The 25,376-nt window shown below is 40.2% G+C and overlaps 1 protein-coding gene across 3 annotated transcripts in view; it reads right to left on the bottom strand.

The window, feature by feature from the left end:
• PBRM1 (polybromo 1) overlaps positions 1-25,376 on the bottom strand; it is a 471,441-nt gene that overhangs the window by 21,251 nt on the left and 424,814 nt on the right. For 2 of the 3 annotated variants that reach the window (XM_053721036.1, XM_053721035.1), the window contains one exon: positions 24,503-24,664. The exons of the other annotated variant lie outside the window; for it this stretch is intronic. In XM_053721036.1, the coding sequence (XP_053577011.1) occupies positions 24,503-24,664 (162 nt within the window). The remainder of the gene's footprint in view (positions 1-24,502; positions 24,665-25,376) is intronic. 3 annotated transcript variants of the gene reach the window in all.

The raw sequence follows: 25,376 nt of genomic DNA, 5'->3' as shown, positions 1-25,376 counted from the left end.
CCCGGATGCAACGTTTGGCGACTGAGATAATCCGCTTCCCAATTGTCTACACCTGGAATATGAACCGCAGAGATTAGACAGGAGCTGGATTCCGCCCAAACCAAAATTCGAGATACTTCTTTCATAGCCAGAGGACTGTGAGTCCCTCCTTGATGATTGATGTATGCCACAGTTGTGACATTGTCTGTCTGAAAACAAATGAACGATTCTCTCTTCAGAAGAGGCCAAAACTGAAGAGCTCTGAAAATTGCCCGGAGTTCCAAAATATTGATCGGTAATCTCACCTCCTGAGATTCCCAAACTCCTTGTGCCGTCAGAGATCCCCACACAGCTCCCCAACCTGTGAGACTTGCATCTGTTGAAATTACAGTCCAGGTCGGAAGCACAAAAGAAGCCCCCTGAATTAAACGATGGTGATCTGTCCACCATGTTAGAGAGTGTCGAACAATCGGTTTTAAAGATATTAATTGAGATATCTTCGTGTAATCCTTGCACCATTGCTTCAGCATACAGAGCTGAAGAGGTCGCATGTGAAAACGAGCAAAGGGGATCGCGTCCGATGCAGCAGTCATAAGACCTAGAATTTCCATGCATAAGGCTACCGAAGGGAATGATTGTGACTGAAGGTTTCGACAAGCTATAATCAATTTTAAACGTCTCTTGTCTGTTAAAGACAGAGTCATGGACACTGAATCCATCTGGAAACCCAGAAAGGTTACCTTTGTCTGAGGAATCAAAGAACTTTTTGGTAAATTGATCCTCCAACCATGATCTTGAAGAAACAAAGTCGATTCGTATGAGATTCTGCTAAATGTAAAGACTGAGCAAGTACCAAGATATCGTCCAAATAAGGAAATACCACAATACCCTGTTCTCTGATTACAGACAGCAGGGCACCGAGAACCTTTGTAAAAATTCTTGGAGCTGTAGCTAGGCCAAACGGCAGAGCCACAAACTGGTAATGCTTGTCTAGGAAAGAGAATCTCAGAAACTGATAGTGATCTGGATGAATCGGAATATGCAGATATGCATCCTGTAAATCTATTGTGGACATATAATTCCCTTGCTGAACAAAAGGTAAGATAGTCCTTACAGTTACCATCTTGAATGTTGGTATCCTTACATAACGATTCAATATTTTTAGATCCAGAACTGGTCTGAAGGAATTCTCCTTCTTTGGTACAATGAAGAGATTTGAATAAAACCCCATCCCCTGTTCCGAAACTGGAACTGGCATAATTACTCCAGTCAATTCTAGATCTGAAACACATTTCAGAAATGCTTGAGCTTTTACTGGATTTACTGGGACACGGGAAAGAAAAAATCTCTTTGCAGGAGGTCTCAACTTGAAACAAATTCTGTACCCTTCTGAAACAATGCTCTGAATCCAAAGATTGTGAACAGAATTGACCCAAATTTCTTTGAAAAAACGTAACCTGCCCCCTACCAGCTGAGCTGGAATGAGGGCCGCACCTTCATGTGGACTTAGAAGCAGGCTTTGCCTTTCTAGCTGGCTTGGATTTATTCCAGACTGGAGATGGTCTCCAAACTGAAACTGCTCCTGAGGATGAAGGATCAGGCTTTTGTTCTTTGTTGAAACGAAAGGAACGAAAACGATTATTAGCCCTGTTTTTACCTTTAGATTTTTTATCCTGTGGTAAAAAAGTTCCTTTCCCACCAGTAACAGTTGAAATAATGGAATCCAACTGAGAACCAAATAATTTGTTACCCTGGAAAGAAATGGAAAGTAAAGTTGATTTAGAAGCCATATCAGCATTCCAAGTTTTAAGCCATAAAGCTCTTCTAGCTAAAATAGCTAGAGACATAAACCTGACATCAACTCTGATAATATCAAAAATGGCATCACAGATAAAATTATTAGCATGTTGAAGAAGAATAATAATATCATGAGAATCACGATGTGTTACTTGTTGCGCTAAAGTTTCCAACCAAAAAGTTGAAGCTGCAGCAACATCAGCCAAAGATATAGCAGGTCTAAGAAGATTACCTGAACACAGATAAGCTTTTCTTAGAAAGGACTCCATTTTCCTATCTAGAGGATCCTTAAACGAAGTACCATCTGACGTAGGAATAGTAGTACGTTTAGCAAGGGTAGAAATAGCCCCATCAACTTTAGGGATCTTGTCCCAAAATTCTAATCTGTCAGGCGGCACAGGATATAATTGCTTAAAACGTTTAGAAGGAGTAAATGAATTACCCAAATTATCCCATTCTTTGGAAATTACTGCAGAAATAGCATCAGGGACAGGAAAAACTTCTGGAATAACTACAGGAGTTTTAAAAACCTTATTTAAACGTTTAGATTTAGTATCAAGAGGACCAGAATCCTCTATTTCTAAAGCAATCAGGACTTCTTTAAGTAAAGAACGAATAAATTCAATTTTAAATAAATATGAAGATTTATCAGCATCAACCTCTGAGACAGAATCCTCTGAACCAGAGGAATCATCAGAATCAGAATGATGATGTCCAGTTAAAAATTCATCTGTAGGGAGAGAAGTTTTAAAAGATTTTTTATGTTTACTAGAAGGAGAAATAACAGACATAGCCTTCTTTATGGATTCAGAAACAAAATCTCTTATATTATCAGGAACATTCTGCACCTTAGATGTTGAAGGAACTGCAACAGGCAATGGTACTTTACTAAAGGAAATATTATCTGCTTTAACAAGTTTGTCATGACAATCAATACAAACAACAGCTGGAGAAATAGCTACCAAAAGTTTACAGCAGATACACTTAGCTTTGGTAGATTCAGCACTTGACAGCGATTTTCCTGTAGTATCTTCTGACTCAGATGCAACGTGAGACATCTTGCAATATGTAAGAGAAAAAACAACATATATATAAAGCAAAATTGATCAAATTCCTTAAATGACAGTTTCAGGAATGGGAAAAAATGCCAAAGAACAAGCTTCTAGCAACCAGAAGCAATAAAAAATGAGACTGAAATAATGTGGAGACAAGAGTGACGCCCATATTTTTTCGCGCCAAATAAGACGCCCACATTATTTGGCGCCTAAATGCTTTTTGGCGCCAAAAATGACGCCACATCCGGAACGCCGACATTTTTGGCGCAAAATAACGTCAAAAAGTGACGCAACTTCCGGCGAAACGTATGACGCCGGAAACGGAAATAGAATTTTTGCGCCAAAAAAGTCCGCGCCAAGAATGACGCAATAAAATGAAGCATTTTCAGCCCCCGCGAGCCTAACAGCCCACAGGGAAAAAGTCAAATTTTAAGGTAAGAAAAAATGTTAAATTAAAATGCATTATCCCAAATATGAAACTGACTGTCTGAAAAATAAGGAAAGTTGAACATTCTGAGTCAAGGCAAATAAATGTTTGAATACATATATTTAGAACTTTATAAACAAAGTGCCCAACCATAGCTAGGAGTGTCACAAAAAATAAGACTTACTTACCCCAGGACACTCATCTACATATAGTAGATGGCCAAACCAGTACTGAAACGAGAATCAGTAGAGGTAATGGTATATATAAGAGTATATCGTCGATCTGAAAAGGGAGGTAAGAGATGAATCTCTACGACCGATAACAGAGAACCTATGAAATAGACCCCTTAGAAGGAGATCACTGCATTCAAATAGGCAATACTCCTCACATCCCTCTGACATTCACTGCACGCTGAGAGGAAAACCGGGCCCCAACTTGCTGCGGAGCGCATATCAACGTAGAATCTAGCACAAACTTACTTCACCACCTCCATCGGAGGCAAAGTTTGTAAAACTGAATTGTGGGTGTGGTGAGGGGTGTATTTATAGGCATTTTGAGGTTTGGGAAACTTTGCCCCTCCTGGTAGGAATGTATATCCCATACGTCACTAGCTCATGGACTCTTGCTAATTACATGAAAGAAATAAACATTGCACACTTTTTGTTTACTTGAATTATTACTTTCCACCACCAGTCCCTCACAGTGCTATGCTGCAGCCTGCAATCAAGCCTACCCTGCCCCTGTGACACAGTTGTCAGTTACCATCAACACATATTCACTTTTATGGACCACACCAGAACTAATGCAATGACAGGTCCACAGGAGGATCTCCACCCTGGGTCCTCTGATCTCTGTCATTACAACATCTGTTATATACTATTTGTATTATGTGTTTGTAAGGCTGCATGACAATTTAAAGATTCCTAGATTTACAAGGTAATCAAAGAGTATTCCAGGGATATAGATAGTCCCAATCCCACTATAGAACAGATCCACTAATGTTCGAGTCAGCTTTCAAAATAGAAGTGAAGATATTTCTCTCACTGGAGAATTCTTTGAATTCGTAATAAAGGGGTGTTTAATTAAAACAAAAAGGTCTATTAGATTGTCATCTACCTGTGCAAGTACGAATATATAAAATAATGAGAACTAAAGGAAGTAATTAGGTACCAATTCACAGAGATTGCAGGAGAAGAGGAGATATGAAAAACATCAAATATAAAAATGGGTGTAATAAAGTTCAGTGGAGGTTTATTTTATTAAAATATTAGCAGTTTGTAAAATGACTACATTAGAGAACGGGGGCGTGTGGTAAAAGATTTTAGTTGAAATTGCAAAGGCTAATAAAAGAAGAAAAATCCCCAAATCTTGGACATTCAACATAATAGCATATGTCTGCATAATGCATTATCAGTCAGATCAGAGAGAGAGTCAACACACTGTCCTCACCTCATGTGCAAGGTGCAATTTAAGCCCCGCCGGCCCCTGGGCATTCTAATTTCTGCTTGGCGCCAGCACACACCACCTCTACCCGGCCCGGCTGCTGCCCTCAGACCTCATCCCCGCCATCCTCCTACCTCACTGTTCAGTAGTACCGCCGGACCCGGTCTGGCCGTCACTCACGTGGCTCATTCAGTTGAGTCACGTGGCACCAGGCTTCTCCGCAGGATTTTCCTCTCTCATAGGTAGCAGCAGCTTAGGCAGGCAGGCTGCGCAAGCGAGCTCCACGGCACACACCACGCTCACAATCGCATGTCAAGTTGTCATAATGAATGATCAACATAAACATTATAACTCGCGCTTTGCTGTTCAGGCAGATAAATAGTTGATCCACCTCTGCAGTGGCACCTCCCGCTCTTGGCGCCCCACTGCTGCGGGCTCCCTAAGGCGGCTGCCTATGTTGCCTTACACAAGCGCCGGCTCTGACTCTCCGTTGTTGGTATATATTAAATTGCATATAACTATGGTAAAATATATACCTAGAGAGTCAAAGTTTAAGGAAGGGTGCAATTTTGATGCTAAAGTGCCCGGTTTTTAAAAATTTGATTAAAAACAGGGGCACTTTAATTCATCAAAATTTACATTTCACTCCTGTTGTGAAAAAAAACTTACCTTTTAAACTTGACAGCAGCTCCAGCTTCCTCCGGTCGTTGCAAGCCATTTCTGACGTCAGAAATGATGAATAGGTCATCTACCAATCACAGCTTCCTCCCCGGGGGAATCAGTGTCTGATTCAACGCCGTGATTGGAGGAAGCCGGATTCCTCATTTTAGACCCAGGAAGAGGCTTTGCGACAGGTGGAGGAAGCTGGACCGGCTATAAAGTTTAAAAGGTAAGTTTTTTTTTCACAACAGGAGTGAAATGTAAATTTTGATGAATTAAAGTGCCCCCGCTTTTAATTGAATTTTTAAAAACCGGGCACTTTAGCATCAAAATTGACATTCACTTTAACAGAGAAGCTATCATCCAAATGGATAGTGGTACGCTTGGTAAGAGTAGAAATAGCTGCATCCGCATTAAGAATAGTTTCCTAAATCTCTGCGTTAACAGAAGGAAGAGGAAACAAATTAGCAGATAGAAATTTCTTCTGCCTTTTTTTAGAAATAAGTTCAGAAACAGAATCGGGGATAGGAAAAAAAAAAGTCTGTTCAGGAGCTACCTTAAAGAAAGTAGGAATCCTTTTAACTGGTTATTTAAGAGTAGCAGGAAAATCCTCTACCTCTAAAGAAATTCAAACTTCCTGCAATAAAGCATAAATATTCTCAAGTCGGGGGCGGAGTCGGCCGCAACGATGACAGTTGCTTAAGCCCAGAGCTCCTTGCTGAGAGCCGCAAAACACCGGACCTACAGTAGGTTCATCCGAACCTATTACTACTTAATTAGATGGAATAGACCTGGGAATCTTCAGGGAACACTCCGGTGTCACTCCGGAGATTAAAGGACAAAAAATAAGCACTTTAACTCACTTTTACAGATTTGTGAAAGCACAGTCCGGCGGCCATCTTGGAAATCGAGTGGCGCAGCACTTACAGGAGATCCTCTAATCCGCACAGAATAGACCTAGCTGGGGTAAGTCCTATGCCCAAGAAAACTTTAAAAAAGTGTAAGGAAAGGTCGGAGGAATGCTGGGGACTGTGAACTAAATTACTGGAAGGAGACAGCCTAGTACAGTGAATGCCTGATTACCACAAGCAACTAGACACAGTGCTGGAGTTTTTCTGCTCTCCCCATTGTCTTTTTTCACCCACTAAAAGAAACCAGAAACTTTAGCACAAGCAAAACCCTGTGCAATAATAACAGTTTGGCTTTACAATACTAGAGAAGGGAAACATTTGTAATCAACCATATATCACAAACTGCCATATCATGACTACTAAGAGAAATGTTAAACCGGTTAAAACAATTAAACCACAACAAACTAAAGGACATTCAGTCACCTCATTCTTTAGCCCATCAGAGAGGAAGGAATTGGAAAGCCTTAAAACAACTGTGGTATCCCCGCACCTCACAGCCCCTTCACAAGATTCCCCAGAAGCATCGAATGAGGAGCATACTCAGATACCCACACATATCCTTTCCTCTCTGGCTTCTACACAGGACATTGCTAAAATAGTAAGAACATGTATCAGAGAAGAGCTGATGGAACTAAAGCAAGATTTACATACTGTAGGCTTTAGGGTGGAAGCTCTAGAAGATAACCAAGATATGATTAAAACAGAGGTGACAACCATACAAGAAACAATTGAACAGCAAGCAGAACAGATAGTGGCGCTGCAGGATAAAATGGAGGACATGGAAAATAGGAATAGACGGAAAAACATAAGAATAAGAGGTGCCCCAGAATCAGTTCTCCCCAAGGACCTCCCAGTGTATCTACCAGCTTTATTTCAACATTTGTTAGATGACCCTAATGCAGCTACCATACAATGGGTGAGGGCACATAGGGCGTTAAGGCCCAAACCACCTGATACAGCGCCCCCTAGAGACATCATCATTAAATTCAAAAATTTCCAGGAAAAGGAAAACCTTATGGCAGCGTCGAGGAAAAAACAACCCGTCAGGTTTCGCGGTGTTGTCTTACAATTCTACGCAGATCTGGCAGTCCGTACTCTACAACGTAGAAAAGAACTTTCTCCAATCACAACCATCCTTAGAAATAAGAGGATCCCGTATAGATGGGGATTCCCATTTCAACTCATGGTTATTCATAATAACAGATGGGTCCACTGTGCAAGTCCACAAGAAATACCACAGTTTTGTAAATTATTGGACTTAGATCCTCCCCCTATACCATCCACTCAGCAGGAATGCCCGTCGGAGAGTGCAAAATCTCAAGCACAGAAGAAAAAAGAAACATGGAATACTATTCAACCAAAAAAAAAAGGTAGACTCTCACAAACACAGAAATCTACTGCTTCACCCTCACAGCGAAGGGAGTCGGGGTCCCCTGCCTCTTCCAAGGATGAAGAGGACTCAGAACCAGAATCTCTGTGAATATGACTGTTCGGATTCGTGAGTAAAGTTATTTTATGTGTGCTATAATTCCATGACTCTGTTTATCGCCTTAAGGCGAAGATTTCTATAATTTTATAGAGACACTTTGTTTCAGGACTAATTCAAAGACATTCCTGTTGGCCACCTAGGTGGCACAATTTAAGTTCTCTGGTGTTACTTAATTATAGTAATTATGATAAGAATACTCGCGGTTTCTCTAGGATACCCCTGAGTTTGTGTTATTAGAAAATTGATGCTAATTATTAGATGTTTACTGTTAAGACATGTGTTTTTATTTATATTTGTATTTTTTTTTAATTACGTTTTCAATGCAGGTCCCATTTTTTCATATTTCATGTACATTCAAAGGAAAGCAGGTTATTGGTATTTACAAGATTTCAATTCTGGTATGATTTCAGATGACAGGTATGATGTTAGACATATGTTACTATGACACACACACTACAAATAATCTCACAAAATGTTAGGGGATTTAATTCACCTAACAAGCGTTCAATGGCATTGCTTGACTTATCTAGGAGGAAAGCAGATATTTTGTTTCTACAGGAGACACATTTCAAAAGGCACAAAGAACCTAAATATCTAGGCTCCCACTTTACCCAACACTACCACAGTTCTGATCTACAAAAAAAAAGGGGGGTTAGCATTTTATTCCATAGGAACACAGCCTTCCATCACATACAAACCACCAAAGATACTGAAGGACGGTTTCTGGGAGTCTTTGGACTTCTATATGGAACCCCAGTCTCATTAATTAACATCTATGCCCCAAATGTTCAACACATCCCATTTTTTCGTAAAATGTTTCAGAAACTAGTAGACATGGCCAAAGGTATTGTCATCCTGGGGGGAGACTTTAACTTCCCTCTCCAACCACTAAAAGATAGTTCAAATATCAACGTCTGCGTTTCTAAGAAAACCGCACAATTTTTGTGGAAAAATATAAGGGAACACAATCTTTATGACTCCTGGAGATATTTCCATGAGGACAAGATCGATTACACATTCTTCTCAGCCCCCACAAAAATGTACAGCAGATTAGATTATTTTTTTGTAAACCAAGTAGGTCTCCCGCACCTTTCAAACTCCCAGATCAAAGCCACCACATGGTCTGATCACTCTGCTGTATTACTCTCTCTAAACTGGCCCAACTCCAGGAATTCTGAATTCATATGGAAGTTGGACGATGCAATATTACACAAGACTGAGCACACAGAGGCCTTGACACGCTCCCTGCAAGAATTTTTTACTATCAATAACACCCCTGATATTGAAATTTCCACTTTGTGGGAAACACATAAGTGCTATATGAGAGGGGAGTTCATAAAAATTAGGGCACAAAATAAGAAAAGAGCCCGCTTAAGATACACCGAATTGGCTGAATCACTATCTAAATTAGACTTACAACACAAGAAAACACCTACCGACCCACAAGTATTACAAGATTTAATGCGCACTAGAAATCAATTGAAATCTCTCCTAGCCCAAGAACAACAAGCTATCACTCATAAAGTTAAACAAAAATTTTTCTATGAAGGTGATAGGGCAGGGAAATTATTGGCCAGAGCTCTTAAAAAGAGAAAACTAAAATCATATATCCACCATTTGATCACCCCTCAAAAACAAAAAGTGCAAACTACCCCGGAGATAGGTGCACAATTCCGGGAATACTACCTTAAATTATATAATATAGCTCCTACCACCGCTAAGCCCATTGAAGACTCAGAGTTAGAACATTACCTACAGAACTGTGTCCTGCCTTCCCTGACTCCCGAACAGAGAGCTGAGTTAGATTCACCCATTACCCATCAAGAAATTATTAGAGGACTTAAGGAAATGAATAAGGGTAAAAGCCCAGGCCCAGATGGCTTTTCAGTGAATTACTATCAATTCTTTAAAGATATTTTGTCCCCTTTTCTTCTCCAACTTTTTAATGAGGTGGGGGAGGGGAATCCATTTTCTAAAAACATGGTTGAGGCTCATATAACAGTACTACCTAAACCTGATAAGCCCCCTACAACCCCATCAAACTTCCGCCCTATCTCCTTAATTAATACAGATATAAAGCTTTATGCTAAGATTATTGCCTCCCGTATTAATAAATTTCTCCCTACACTAATACATGTCAACCAAGCAGGCTTTACTCCCTCCCGGGAAGCTAGGGACAATACAATAAAGCTACTCAACCTTCTCGACTATGTCACAGTTAATGAGATACCTACTATATTTCTATCAATAGATGCCGAAAAGGCTTTCGATAGACTAAATTGGAAGTTCTTAAAGGCAACTTTATATAAATTTGGATTTGGACAAACAATAGTTGAAAAAATATTTGCATTGTATAATTCCCCCTCGGCTAGAATTAGACTAAATGATTCCCTAACTCCCCCAATAACTATTGCCAATGGTACGAGACAGGGCTGCCCTCTCTCGCCTTTGCTGTTTGTTCTGGCAATGGAGATTTTGGCATCCAAAATTAGGCAGAACTCAGAGATAAAAGGAATTGAGGTCCAAGGCAATCACTATAAAATGGCATTATATGCCGATGATGTCATGCTCACATTAACATCCCCTGCCACCTCCCTTAAGGCGATATCGTCAGAGCTTTCAAACTATAGCAGGTATTCTCACTTCAAAGTTAATGAAACTAAGTCAGAATTCATCAGCTTTTACAACCCCTCTAATTTGGTAGATAAGATACAAACAGACTTTGGGTATCATCATAACACTAAATCAATTAAATATTTAGGTGTTCAAATCCCTGAAAATAAATCATTAGTATTTTCATTAAACTATCTCCCACTACTGCAAAAACTTAAAAAGGAACTACATGAGTGGAAACATAAAAGTATATCTTGGATAGGTCGTATAAACTCAATAAAAATGATGGTACTCCCCAAGATACTATACACTTTCCAAGCCCTCCCCATACAACTTCCGGACTCATATATACGCTCTTTACAAAAGGCTCTCAACTCCTTTATCTGGTCTGAACATATGATAAGGGTTCCTATGCACACGTTGTATATGCCTAAAGATAGAGGGGGATTAGGGGCCCCAAACATAGCACTCTATAGATTAGCAACACAGCTGGTACGTATCATTGATTGGTGCAAAAATGGGATAAATAAGGAATGGATTGCACTAGAACACTCACTAGCCTCTTTCCCCAATCTTGGTAGCGCCTGCTGGATACCCCCTACCGAACAAACATGTACTACGTCAATATCTTCACTCACAAGAGAAACCTTTAAATCATGGCACTATGTTCTCAAACATTTCCCTTCTATATCATCCGTTCCATCCCCCTTATCCCCAACTATTACTAATCCTGCCTTTCAAATAAAGTACAAAAGTATTGGTACAACCGACAGCACGATCCACACTCTAATTCCATTTAGTAAGGTTTTAAGGGGGCAGTCCCTATGTACAAAAGAAGAGCTACTAGAATTGAATATTGATCACTTCCAACAATGGTATAAGTTATTCCAACTTCAACACTATATCAACACACACCCTGATAAACAGCAAATTCTTAGAACACGTACACCGTTTGAAAATATATGCTTCTCACAAGTGGCGACTAAGGGCCACCTCTCTATGACCTACCAACAACTATTAAGTTATCACTCACGCAAGCTACCATCATATACAGAGAAGTGGGAGAAAGATTTTAACTCCCCTCTTACAGAAAAGGATTGGCTTACCATAATTAAACACATGAACTCTTCCACCACATCTATGAAATTCAGGGAGACAAACATGAAGTTACTAAGTAGATGGTATTTGACACCACATAGGTTATCCCTGATCTACCCTAACACCCAAGCCTTATGCTGGAGAAATTGCGGCCAGACAGGTACACTGCTTCACGTGTGGTGGCACTGTCCAAAAATACAGGAATTTTGGAGAATGGTGACCTCTGAGATTCGCAAAGCCACACACCATGACATATCCCTAGACCCACAAACGTGTTTATTTCATAAGCCAACCAAGATTAGATGCAGGCTTAGAGCGGTAATACTGAATATGATGCTGAATTGTGCTAAACAGTTAATTCCAAGACGATGGAAAAGTATTGAAGTTCCATCTAGAGAGGAATGGATAAACTCCATCACATTAACATTATCCCTAGAGAAATACCACTATGGTTTAGTGAACAAACTGGAGGAATATTATTCTATTGTGTTTCTATGGGAAGAATATTTGAATGCTGTAAAAAAGAAAAGAACTTAGAATGCCTTAATCACCAACCTGTTTAAGAATACCACCTCTGTAAGTTAACCTAGTTTTGAAGGACTAGAACATTATTGTTAATTTATTGCCTGTGAATTAACTGAGACCTGAACTGCATTATTGTTTTACAACTGTAATTGTTTGATTTCTGTTAATAAAAAATGTTTCAAAAAAAAAAAAAAAAAAAAAAAAAAAAAAAAAATATTCTCAAGTCTGAAAGGAAAAGACACATCAGCCACAACAGCAGAATCCTGAGACTCAGAGACTATCTTTAGAATAAAAGTCCTCTGAGCCAATAAGTGGGTAACTTAAAGGGACAGTCAACCATAGAATTGTTATTGTTTTAAAAGATAGATAATCCCTTTATTACTCATTCCCCAGTTTTGCATAACCAACAGTGTTATATTAATGTACTTTTTACCTTTGTGATTACCTTGTATCTAGGAACCTTCTTCCAGCCCCCTGATCACATGACTGTGACTGTTTATTATCTATTGTCTTAAATTTAGCATTGTATTGTGCTAGATCTTAAATAACTTTCTGTGCCTGAACACAGTGTTATCTATATGGCCCACGTGTACTTTCTGTCTCTTTGTGTTGAAAAGAGATTTAAAAAGCATGTGATAAGAGGCAGCCGTCAGAAAGGTAGGCTTAGAAATTAGCATATGAGCCTACCTATGTTTAATTTAAACCAAGAGAAAAAAGCAAATTTGATGATAAAAGTAAATTGGAAAGTCAATTAAAATTAAAAGTCCTATCTGAAAAATGAAAGTTTAATTTATACTTGACCGTCCCTTTAAAGTGGGCGCTCTCAAGGGATAAGCTAAAGGCCAAAAATCGGATCACCTTCCAATCTTTGAATACATCTGTCTGCACTTTACATTTTTAACCCAGGCATGTTGCTCTGACTTTTTTAAAAATAATTTTAAGCAGGTGTACTTGTTGATACTAATAGATACACATGAAGGCTATGAAGGTGCAAAATATATACCTGTCAGCACCTTCTTCCATTGTGCTTACCTCAGCTGCAGAAACTTGCTTCCAGACTAAGCTAATTCTAGGCAATGCAAGCACAATGTCAATGGTCTAAACAAATAACAGCATCTACAACCCAGGGGATTGGTGGACAAGTCTGCATTTCACCTAGGTAGGGCTGTGGATCCTACAAGAAGCTGCTCATTGTAGACTAGGGGGTTAGTGGACAAGACCACAATTCACCTGCAAGGCCTATGGCATTTCTCATGGAGTAAAGATCTTTCACTGTCTGGCTGATAACTCCTTGTGAGTCAGAAATGGTGCTGAGAGCAATTAGAGAAACCCTCTCAATGACAAGTAGATATGAACTTCAACATTCACCTCACTCGTCATCAAGGAAGCAAAAAAAAAAAAAAAAAGACTGAAAATCATGCGAAGCTCTGATTTGTTAAGGTATCTTTTGTCTTTTCTTCGTTGTCAGGATGGGAATTCCCACATGTGATGACTTGTGGATTGTCACCATATGATAAAATAAATCTCAATGCCCTACCCAAGGTAAATGTGGAAGTTGGTACTTCCAAAGGAATTATAAATTAGGCAGTTACACTAAAGCATCAGATAAATTGCAATGTGTTGACTGGAGAATAAAGCAATGTTCTATAATATATTGCAGCAGTTGAAAACTGTATTGCAAATTAGCTGGAGAGAAAAAAAAACTAACTATTTATACTTACCTGATAAAAAATTATTTTATGGTGGTGAGAGCTCACAATCTTTTACTCCTGAGAATTACCTTTCCTTGGAGGAGGCAGATTCCCAACTCCAAGAGCCCTATAAAACTCCTCCTACCTCTAGTCTGACGTATAGCCAAGCAAAAAGAGATAGAAAAAAAGAAAATAAGGAAACAAAAATAGGCGTTGGGGGGGGGAAAAAAAATGTGCTAAAAAATGCAAAATCCCAGAGGAAAAAAAAAAAAAAGACAGGGCGGGGTCTCGTAGACTCTCACCACCATGAATGAGTTTTATCAGGTAAGAATAAATTATATTATCTTTCATATAGGTGGTGAGAATCCACAATCCATTACTCCTGGGAAACAAATACCCACAACAAATGAGGGTGGGACTAGCAATAAGAACTTAAATATGAAAAAAATGTTCCCCCCACAATAATAGATAGAGTTATAAAAATATCATTATTTACAAATGCAAAAATAAAGATAACTAGTAGAGAATAAAAAACATCAAGAAACAGCCTGCAAGATTTTCCTACCAAAGGCCACTTCAGAAGAAGTAAAAGATAGAACAATATGGAGAAAGTATGTAGAGAAGACCTAGGGGCTGATTTACTAAGCAGTCAATGCTGCTTATTCCACACGAGCCTTTATGTTCGCAGAATCAGGAGTTAAGAAGCAGCAGTCTAAAAACCACTGTTTCTTAACTCATCCACCACCTCTGAGGCGGCGGACAAGAATAATCATCTCAATCAGATACGATCGGGATGATTGACACCTCCTGCTAGTGGCCGATTGGCTGTGAATCTGCAGAGGGCGGCATCGCACATGCATCTCACCAGAAATGCTTGTACAATGTTAAATGCTGACAGCATATGATGTCGGCATTTAGGGATGTCGGGGCACATGATCCACTGTAGAGGTCTCATTCTTAAAAACCTAAGAAGTGGCCACTAACCTAGTAGAATGGTCAGTAAAATAATTAAGAGGAGGAGGACCAACTTATATTGTCTGAAGACATCACTCTAGGAAGAAAGAACAATATACGTCCTAAAAACTGCCTTGTACAGATGAAAAATAAGATAAAGAGAATCACAAGGAAAACTCAAACTTTTCTAGAAGCAAAAAATACTAAAAGAAACCAGTCCTTCCAGGATAAAAGTTTGATATCTATCTAATGCATGGGCTCAAATGGAGAAGTCTGCAAAAAACTACTAAGATAAGACACAGAGGAAAAATTGGCTTAAATGGACCCAACATTTTTCTTTCATGATTCAGCTAGAATACTCTCTAATTTACTTCTATTATAACATTTTCTTGTTATCCTTTGTTGAAAAGCAGGAAGGTAAGGTTAGGGAGTGTGCATGTATATGCCAGCAAATTTAAACAAACTGCAACCAGCTTCAAGCTTCATTGTTCCGTCAAAGATTGTTTCATTGAAACTAAATTTATCTAAACACCCAAAAAAGAGAATCGTAAAGAACAAGAAAACACTTTAGAAAAATAAATTGACAAACACACTTTTGAAAAAAACAACATGAAACTAGTGGGTGATAAATACAGTTAGATGAAAAATTTGAGCTTAACCCAAAATATCATCCAGGTAAATGAATACTGAAATACCCTGGACCGTTACTACTAACAGCAGGCACCAGAAACATAAAAAAAAACCTGAGAGCAGTTGTCTGACCAAAAGGAAGAACAACAAACGGATTATGATTTTAAAGAATAAGAACATGTAAATATGCATCCTAAGAAGCTATTGTGGACATAAATAAAATTTACCACACCAAAGACAGAATAGTCCAAATGGAGTACATTTTTAAAATAGGAACTCTGAGAAACTTCATCAGAGAAAAAAAAAACCAGAACAGGTCTGAATGTTCTCTCCTTCCTGGGAACAATGAAGATGTTCAAATAAAAACCTAATCACTGTACAAGAATAGGAACTGGTTCTAAGACTCCCATAGCTACCATATCTGAAATAGACTGATATAAGGCATTTGCTTCCAAAGGAACCTTGCAGAACATGGGAAACAATACATAGAACCCAGGGACCCTGAACAGACCAAAATCAATTCTGATAAAGGAGAAGTCTGCACCCTACAAGAATAACCGAACTGGGAACACCTACAGAAACTGGCTCATAAAGACTGCTCTGATCGGTTCCATGAAGTATAAGAGGATGCTTATTACAGAGAAAAGATATATCTTAAAATAAATTCATAGACAAAATGTCTTGAGGAAGAAAAACTCCCTTACCTTCATATGCAGTAGAAATAATGATATCAAGACCACAACTAAACAATGTCTATCCCCTAAAAGGAAAGAGATAGAAGTCTAGCTATAGAAACCATATCAACAGACCAGGAATAATGCCACAAGGTTCTGCTAATGAAATGCTTAAGAATAGATCTAAAAATATTCAGAACAGCAACTGTGTGACACCAGTGGCTGGCTTGTGACTAACCCCCAACACAACCCTCTGTCAAAAAGCAGCACTCAGAGGGGAAAATTGAGCCTCAACTCAGTCTGAGACCCCTAGCGCAGAAACATCAGGAGCAGCTTCATTCTTCACCTACCTTTAATGGAGGAAAAGACCAGACTAGTTACTATAGAGGTGGTAGGTTATAGGGCTCTTAGAGTTTGGGAATCTTTGACTCCTCTTAGTGGTCAGGAAAGGTAATTTCCAGGAATAATGGATCATGGACTCTTACCACCTATATGAAAGAAAATTGTTGTTTTTAAAATGACTCTTGAATAAATGTTTCCTAACAACCCATAATTATTTGTTTAAAATGAAGTAATAAAAAGGTGCACTGTTAACAAGAACTTCTTACATTTAAGTGTCACAGCTTTTCAGATTGAGAAAGGTTAGGGGACGGGTTGAAAAAAATCCCTTGAGAGACAGTCATCAATCAATGCTTGCTGTTTGCTATACTGCTATTTGACTGTTTTTTTCAGGACAGTGCTCCTTTTTGTTTGGCGAGAGCAGCCTCATAAGAAGCAGCACTGCAAAGCAAAGATCTTGCATGTGTCGTGTTCTTTCTGCAGACATGCCACATTTTCTGTAATGACATCTCAGATCCTTGGGGATTTCACAGTCTTTTCTGTACCCATCCTAGTATTCCAAATCACCAATGGTAACGTGTAAGCTAGAATGAACCTTTATTGAATGATGGCATCAATAAATGCTGCATGTGCTTTTTGTTGTTGTTGCTATTTTCCTGGAAGGGTACGCCATAGAAACAAAAACAGAATTTATGTTTACCTGATAAATTACTTTCTCCAACGGTGTGTCCGGTCCACGGCGTCATCCTTACTTGTGGGATATTCTCTTCCCCAACAGGAAATGGCAAAGAGCCCAGCAAAGCTGGTCACATGATCCCTCCTAGGCTCCGCCTACCCCAGTCATTCGACCGACGTAAAGGAGGAATATTTGCATAGGAGAAACCATATGATACCGTGGTGACTGTAGTTAAAGAAAATAAATTATCAGACCTGATTAAAAAACCAGGGCGGGCCGTGGACCGGACACACCGTTGGAGAAAGTAATTTATCAGGTAAACATAAATTCTGTTTTCTCCAACATAGGTGTGTCCGGTCCACGGCGTCATCCTTACTTGTGGGAACCAATACCAAAGCTTTAGGACACGGATGAAGGGAGGGAGCAAATCAGGTCACCTAAATGGAAGGCACCACGGCTTGCAAAACCTTTCTCCCAAAAATAGCCTCAGAAGAAGCAAAAGTATCAAACTTGTAAAATTTGGTAAAAGTGTGCAGTGAAGACCAAGTCGCTGCCCTACATATCTGATCAACAGAAGCCTCGTTCTTGAAGGCCCATGTGGAAGCCACAGCCCTAGTGGAATGAGCTGTGATTCTTTCAGGAGGCTGCCGTCCGGCAGTCTCATAAGCCAATCTGATGATGCTTTTAATCCAAAAAGAGAGAGAGGTAGAAGTTGCTTTTTGACCTCTCCTTTTACCAGAATAAACAACAAACAAGGAAGATGTTTGTCTAAAATCCTTTGTAGCATCTAAATAGAATTTTAGAGCGCGAACAACATCCAAATTGTGCAACAAACGTTCCTTCTTTGAAACTGGTTTCGGACACAAAGAAGGCACGACTATCTCCTGGTTAATGTTTTTGTTAGAAACAACTTTCGGAAGAAAACCAGGTTTAGTACGTAAAACCACCTTATCTGCATGGAACACCAGATAAGGAGGAGAACACTGCCGAGCAGATAATTCTGAAACTCTTCTAGCAGAAGAAATTGCAACCAAAAACAAAACTTTCCAAGATAATAACTTAATATCAACGGAATGTAAGGGTTCAAACGGAACCCCCTGAAGAACTGAAAGAACTAAGTTGAGACTCCAAGGAGGAGTCAAAGGTTTGTAAACAGGCTTGATTCTAACCAGAGCCTGAACAAAGGCTTGAACATCTGGCACAGCTGCCAGCTTTTTGTGAAGTAACACAGACAAGGCAGAAATCTGTCCCTTCAAGGAACTTGCAGATAATCCTTTCTCCAATCCTTCTTGAAGAAAGGATAGAATCTTAGGAATTTTTACCTTGTCCCAAGGGAATCCTTTAGATTCACACCAACAGATATATTTTTTCCATATTTTGTGGTAAATTTTTCTAGTTACAGGCTTTCTGGCCTGAACAAGAGTATCAATAACAGAATCTGAGAACCCTCGTTTTGATAAGATCAAGCGTTCAATCTCCAAGCAGTCAGCTGGAGTGAGACCAGATTCGGATGTTCGAACGGACCTTGAACAAGAAGGTCTCGTCTCAAAGGTAGCTTCCATGGTGGAGCCGATGACATATTCACCAGATCTGCATACCAAGTCCTGCGTGGCCACGCAGGAGCTATCAAGATCACCGACGCCCTCTCCTGATTGATCCTGGCTACCAGCCTGGGGATGAGAGGAAACGGCGGGAATACATAAGCTAGTTTGAAGGTCCAAGGTGCTACTAGTGCATCTACTAGAGTCGCCTTGGGATCCCTGGATCTGGACCCGTAGCAAGGAACCTTGAAGTTCTGACGAGAGGCCATCAGATCCATGTCTGGAATGCCCCACAGTTGAGTAATTTGGGCAAAGATTTCCGGATGGAGTTCCCACTCCCCCGGATGTAATGTCTGACGACTCAGAAAATCCACTTCCCAATTTTCCACTCCTGGGATGTGGATTGCAGACAGGTGGCAGGAGTGAGTCTCCGCCCATTGAATGATTTTGGTCACTTCTTCCATCGCCAGGGAACTCCTTGTTCCCCCCTGATGGTTGATGTACGCAACAGTCGTCATGTTGTCTGACTGAAACCGTATGAACTTGGCCTTTGCTAGCTGAGGCCAAGCCTTGAGAGCATTGAATATCGCTCTCAGTTCCAGAATATTTATCGGTAGAAGAGATTCTTCCCGAGACCAAAGACCCTGAGCTTTCAGGGGTCCCCAGACCGCGCCCCAGCCCATCAGACTGGCGTCGGTCGTGACAATGACCCACTCTGGTCTGCGGAAGGTCATCCCTTGTGACAGGTTGTCCAGGGACAGCCACCAACGGAGTGAGTCTCTGGTCCTCTGATTTACTTGTATCGTCGGAGACAAGTCTGTATAGTCCCCATTCCACTGACTGAGCATGCACAGTTGTAATGGTCTTAGATGAATGCGCGCAAAAGGAACTATGTCCATTGCCGCTACCATCAAACCTATTACTTCCATGCACTGCGCTATGGAAGGAAGAGGAACGGAATGAAGTGTTTGACAAGAGTTTAGAAGTTTTGTTTTTCTGGCCTCTGTCAGAAAAATCCTCATTTCTAGGGAGTCTATTATTTTTCCCAAGAAGGGAACCCTTGTCGACGGAGATAGAGAACTCTTTTCTACGTTCACTTTCCATCCGTGAGATCTGAGAAAGGCCAGGACTATGTCCGTGTGAGCCTTTGCTTGAGGAAGGGACGACGCTTGAATCAGAATGTCGTCCAAGTAAGGAACTACTGCAATGCCCCTTGGTCTTAGTACCGCTAGAAGGGACCCTAGTACCTTTGTGAAAATCCTTGGAGCAGTGGCTAATCCGAAAGGAAGTGCCACGAACTGGTAATGCTTGTCCAGGAATGCGAACCTTAGGAACCGATGATGTTCCTTGTGGATAGGAATATGTAGATACGCATCCTTTAAATCCACCGTGGTCATGAATTGACCTTCCTGGATGGAAGGAAGAATTGTTCGAATGGTTTCCATCTTGAACGATGGAACCTTGAGAAACTTGTTTAGGATCTTGAGATCTAAGATTGGTCTGAACGTTCCCTCTTTTTTGGGAACTACGAACAGATTGGAGTAGAACCCCATCCCTTGTTCTCCTAATGGAACAGGATGAATCACTCCCATTTTTAACAGGTCCTCTACACAATGTAAGAATGCCTGTCTCTTTATGTGGTCTGAAGACAATTGAGACCTGTGGAACCTCCCCCTTGGGGGAAGCCCCTTGAATTCCAGAAGATAACCTTGGGAGACTATTTCTAGTGCCCAAGGATCCAGAACATCTCTTGCCCAAGCCTGAGCGAAGAGAGAGAGTCTGCCCCCCACCAGATCCGGTCCCGGATCGGGGGCCAACATTTCATGCTGTCTTGGTAGCAGTGGCAGGTTTCTTGGCCTGCTTTCCCTTGTTCCAGCCTTGCATTGGTCTCCAGGCTGGCTTGGCTTGAGAAGTATTACCCTCTTGCTTAGAGGACGTAGCACTTGGGGCTGGTCCGTTTCTACGAAAGGGACGAAAATTAGGTTTATTTTTGGCCTTGAAAGACCTATCCTGAGGAAGGGCGTGGCCCTTACCCCCAGTGATATCAGAGATAATCTCTTTCAAGTCAGGGCCAAACAGCGTTTTCCCCTTGAAAGGAATGTTAAGCAATTTGTTCTTGGAAGACGCATCCGCTGACCAAGATTTCAACCAAAGCGCTCTGCGCGCCACAATAGCAAACCCAGAATTTTTCGCCGCTAACCTAGCCAATTGCAAAGTGGCGTCTAGGGTGAAAGAATTAGCCAATTTGAGAGCACGGATTCTGTCCATAATCTCCTCATAAGGAGGAGAATCACTATCGATCGCCTTTACTAGCTCATCGAACCAGAAACACGCGGCTGTAGTGACAGGGACAATGCATGAAATTGGTTGTAGAAGGTAACCTTGCTGAACAAACATCTTTTTAAGCAAACCTTCTAATTTTTTATCCATAGGATCTTTGAAAGCACAACTATCTTCTATGGGTATAGTGGTGCGTTTGTTTAAAGTAGAAACCGCTCCCTCGACCTCGGGGACTGTCTGCCATAAGTCCTTTCTGGGGTCGACCATAGGAAACAATTTTTTAAATATGGGGGGAGGGACGAAAGGTATACCGGGCCTTTCCCATTCTTTATTTACAATGTCCGCCACCCGCTTGGGTATAGGAAAAGCTTCTGGGAGCCCCGGGACCTCTAGGAACTTGTCCATTTTACATAGTTTCTCTGGGATGATCAAATTCTCACAATCATCCAGAGTGGATAATACCTCCTTAAGCATAGCGCGGAGATGTTCCAACTTAAATTTAAATGTAATCACATCGGGTTCAGCTTGTTGAGAAATTTTCCCTGAATCTGAAATTTCTCCCTCAGACAAAACCTCCCTGGCCCCCTCAGACTGGTGTAGGGGCATTTCAGAACCATTATCATCAGCGTCCTCATGCTCTTCAGTATCTAAAACAGAGCAGTCGCGCTTACGCTGATAAGTGGGCATTTTGGCCAAAATGTTTTTGATAGAATTATCCATTACAGCCGTTAATTGTTGCATAGTAAGGAGTATTGGCGCGCTAGATGTACTAGGGGCCTCCTGAGTGGGCAAGACTGGTGTAGACGAAGGAGGGAATGATGCAGTACCATGCTTACTCCCCTCACTTGAGGAATCATCTTGGGCATCATTTTCTGTGTCACATAAATCACATCTATTTAAATGATAAGGAACCTTGGCTTCCCCACATTCAGAACACAGTCTATCTGGTAGTTCAGACATGTTAAACAGGCATAAACTTGATAACAAAGTACAAAAAACGTTTTAAAATAAAACCGTTACTGTCACTTTAAATTTTAAACTGAACACACTTTATTACTGCAATTGCGAAAAAGTATGAAGGAATTGTTCAAAATTCACCAAAATTTCACCACAGTGTCTTAAAGCCTTAAAAGTATTGCACACCAAATTTGGAAGCTTTAACCCTTAAAATAACGGAACCGGAGCCGTTTTTATCTTTAACCCCTCTACAGTCCCTGGTATCTGCTTTGCTGAGACCCAACCAAGCCCAAAGGGGAATACGATACCAAATGACGCCTTCAGAAAGTCTTTTCTATGTATCAGAGCTCCTCACACATGCGACTGCATGTCATGCTTCTCAAAAACAAGTGCGCAATACCGGCGCGAAAATGAGGCTCTGCCTATGATTAGGGAAAGCCCCTAGAGAATAAGGTGTCCAAAACAGTGCCTGCCGATATTATTTTAACAAAATACCCAGATTAAATGATTCCTCAAGGCTAAATATGTTTATATATGAATCGATTTAGCCCAGAAAAAGTCTACAGTCTTAACAAGCCCTAGTGAAGCCCTTATTTACTGTCTGTAATAAAAATGGCTTACCGGATCCCATAGGGAAAATGACAGCTTCCAGCATTACATCGTCTTGTTAGAATGTGTCATACCTCAAGCAGCAAAAGTCTGCTCACTGTTCCCCCAACTGAAGTTAATTCCTCTCAACAGTCCTGTGTGGAACAGCCATCGATTTTAGTTACGGTTGCAAAAATCATTTTCCTCTTACAAACAGAAATCTTCATCTCTTTTCTGTTTCAGAGTAAATAGTACATACCAGCACTATTTCAAAATAACAAACTCTTGATTGAATAATAAAAACTACAGTTAAACACTAAAAAACTCTAAGCCATCTCCGTGGAGATGTTGCCTGTACAACGGCAAAGAGAATGACTGGGGTAGGCGGAGCCTAGGAGGGATCATGTGACCAGCTTTGCTGGGCTCTTTGCCATTTCCTGTTGGGGAAGAGAATATCCCACAAGTAAGGATGACGCCGTGGACCGGACACACCTATGTTGGAGAAATCTAGACTTAATCAACCTATTATGATTTCCTGTACCTGTAGATTCACTATAATAATTATAATAATAAAAAAAGTCATTGCCTAAAACTACTTTGGCTGCAATACTAGATGTCATTGCATCAGGAAGAAAAAATTTAAAGGGACACTTTTAAGCATGACCTAACTAATTTGACCATGTCATTTTTGCATTGCTGACTCTAGCTTACTATGCATATATCCTCTGCAAAGGGGTCCAATGCATGGGTAAAGTTCCTCTCAAGAGCCACAACAGCGATATGTAGAAAATACACAATGACTTATGGCTACAAACAAATGCTGCTTCTGATTGGCTTACTGTTGTCTTGCTCAGGCTTGCAGTTCCTTTGGGCCTTTGACTATGTGTTTAATCTCTATGCAGGAGTTTAAAGTGATAGTAGACTTTAGCTAATCAAATGCCATATAGGCAATCTTTGCCATTAAAAAACGTACATTTGCACTTTTTAAAATGTATCAGTGATAAGGGTTAGAGAGACCTAAAACAAGTTGGGATAGAGACAAAACAGAATATGTACTTTAATTACTTTACCGGCAAATGTATACTGCAGTGCCTCACCATTAACCCTTTCTTTCAAGTTTCTGAATTGTAAAGCTCTAACTCCCCCCACACATTTCCTTCTATGGCTGTATCTTTATCTACTGTTGCTTTGGTAGAATGCAAAAGTTAATAGGGATTATCTGCTGGAGCATGCCTAGAAGCTGTGAACTCAATTGAAATACAATGCCTGTGTCTAAATACTGATAATGGGGGTGGAGAAGACTGCTGCAGACAGCATGGCTATTTAAGTATTTTTGAAAATTATTTTAAAATGCTTGCCAGTATTTTTTTTTAACAATTTTTATGCAAAAATGTTTTACTTAATTAGCCCTTTTAGGATATGCACAGATCTCAACATGTTTTGTGGCACTTTAAATCTGTGCCTATTGTAATCCTTTTATTACAATGTTATTATGCTGGCCCACTGGGAAGAACTCAACATCCAATCAGTGTGTGTGTCATATGAAGTCCAGCCCTTAGGAAGCCTATGTAGAGAGTGGGTGGGACTGCTCTCTATGTCACAGCTCAGCCAAAAGAGGAAATGAAGGGAGAGGAACAGAAGATACCAAGTAGGATTATAAATCTTTCATTACAAAATATATATACACTTTAAAAAGAAAATCATCATACATTTTGCTTGTACACTAATATAGTTTTGATTTGCAACATTCTTAAAGGCTGAAATTTACTATCCCTTTAACACATTGTAGGCGAAGGTCAGTAATGCCATTGCAAATTAAGTATTTTATTTTTGCTTTAGTATGTACCTTTAAGAAACGTTTGTATATATTACTGGTAAGGAGAGACCGACAATTCAAAGAATGTCAAAGACAGGCCTAATATTTTTGTCTGCTGTAATTTTTTTATAGTCTGGGCTAGTAGAACATTTTCCATGAAAAATATTTAGCAGAAAACCAAATAGAAAGCAATTACACTGCAAACATATTCACAACTAGGTAGACTTCTTTTTTTTCTGTAATTGTAAAAAGATCAAATAAAAAAACTAAATGAAACTGTCATGCACGAGAGGCAATAAGTACTGTGAAATGTAACAAGAAAGTATGATGATATTAATGACTGAGTATGACATTCTTACCCTGGAGAGGGATGTTCGGGATGCCTGGTATACCTGGTGGAAGGAGGTGGGGTGGAGGTAGCACCCCATGATGATGATGAGGCTGCATGCTGCCCATGCTAACAGTGCCGTCAACTGGGCCCTGCATATGTGGCAGGCCAGGCAGATAGCCACCTATTATGCCTTGAAGAACACAACAAATTTCAAACATGCATCACAAACATGCGACATGTGAGTATTAATAAAATAAACATGCACTATGGGTGAAAAAGATTTCTTAGTACATACAAATAAATACAGTTAGTTCTGGTGACAGTAACAATGGGATGCAAAATATTAATGAGCTAAATGAAGCCACACATTAGTGATTATGCAGAATAGCAGGCATAATGTTTATAATGGCATGTTTTCTGTGTTACTGGTTACCTAAATTATCAGTGCATTGTCATGCCCACACATTAAAAACATAAAATTATGCTTACCAGATAATGTAATTTTCTTCTGAAGGGAAGAGTCCACAGCTGCATTCATTATTTTTGGGAAATACAGAACCTGGCCACCAGGAGGAGGCAAAGACACCCAGCCAAAGGCCTAAATACCCCCCCCCCCCCACCCTTCCCTCATCCCCCAGTCATTCTGCCAAGGGAACAAGGAACAGTAGGAGAAATATCAGGTGAAAAAAGGTGCCAGAAGAACAAACAATGACAGCCGCCACATAGATAAAAACACGGGCGGGAGCTGTGGACTCTTCCCTTCAGAACAAAATGAAATTATCATCAGGTAAGCATAATTTATGTTTTTCTTCTTAAAAGGGAAGAGTCCACAGCTGCATTCATTACATTTGGGAAAAGAATACCCAAGCTAGAGGACACTGAATGCAAGCAACGGGTGGGTA

This window comes from Bombina bombina, chromosome 7 (genome assembly GCF_027579735.1).
Source record: "Bombina bombina isolate aBomBom1 chromosome 7, aBomBom1.pri, whole genome shotgun sequence".
Classification (NCBI taxonomy): domain Eukaryota; kingdom Metazoa; phylum Chordata; class Amphibia; order Anura; family Bombinatoridae; genus Bombina; species Bombina bombina.
This window is presented reverse-complemented; position numbering and strand designations above follow the sequence as displayed.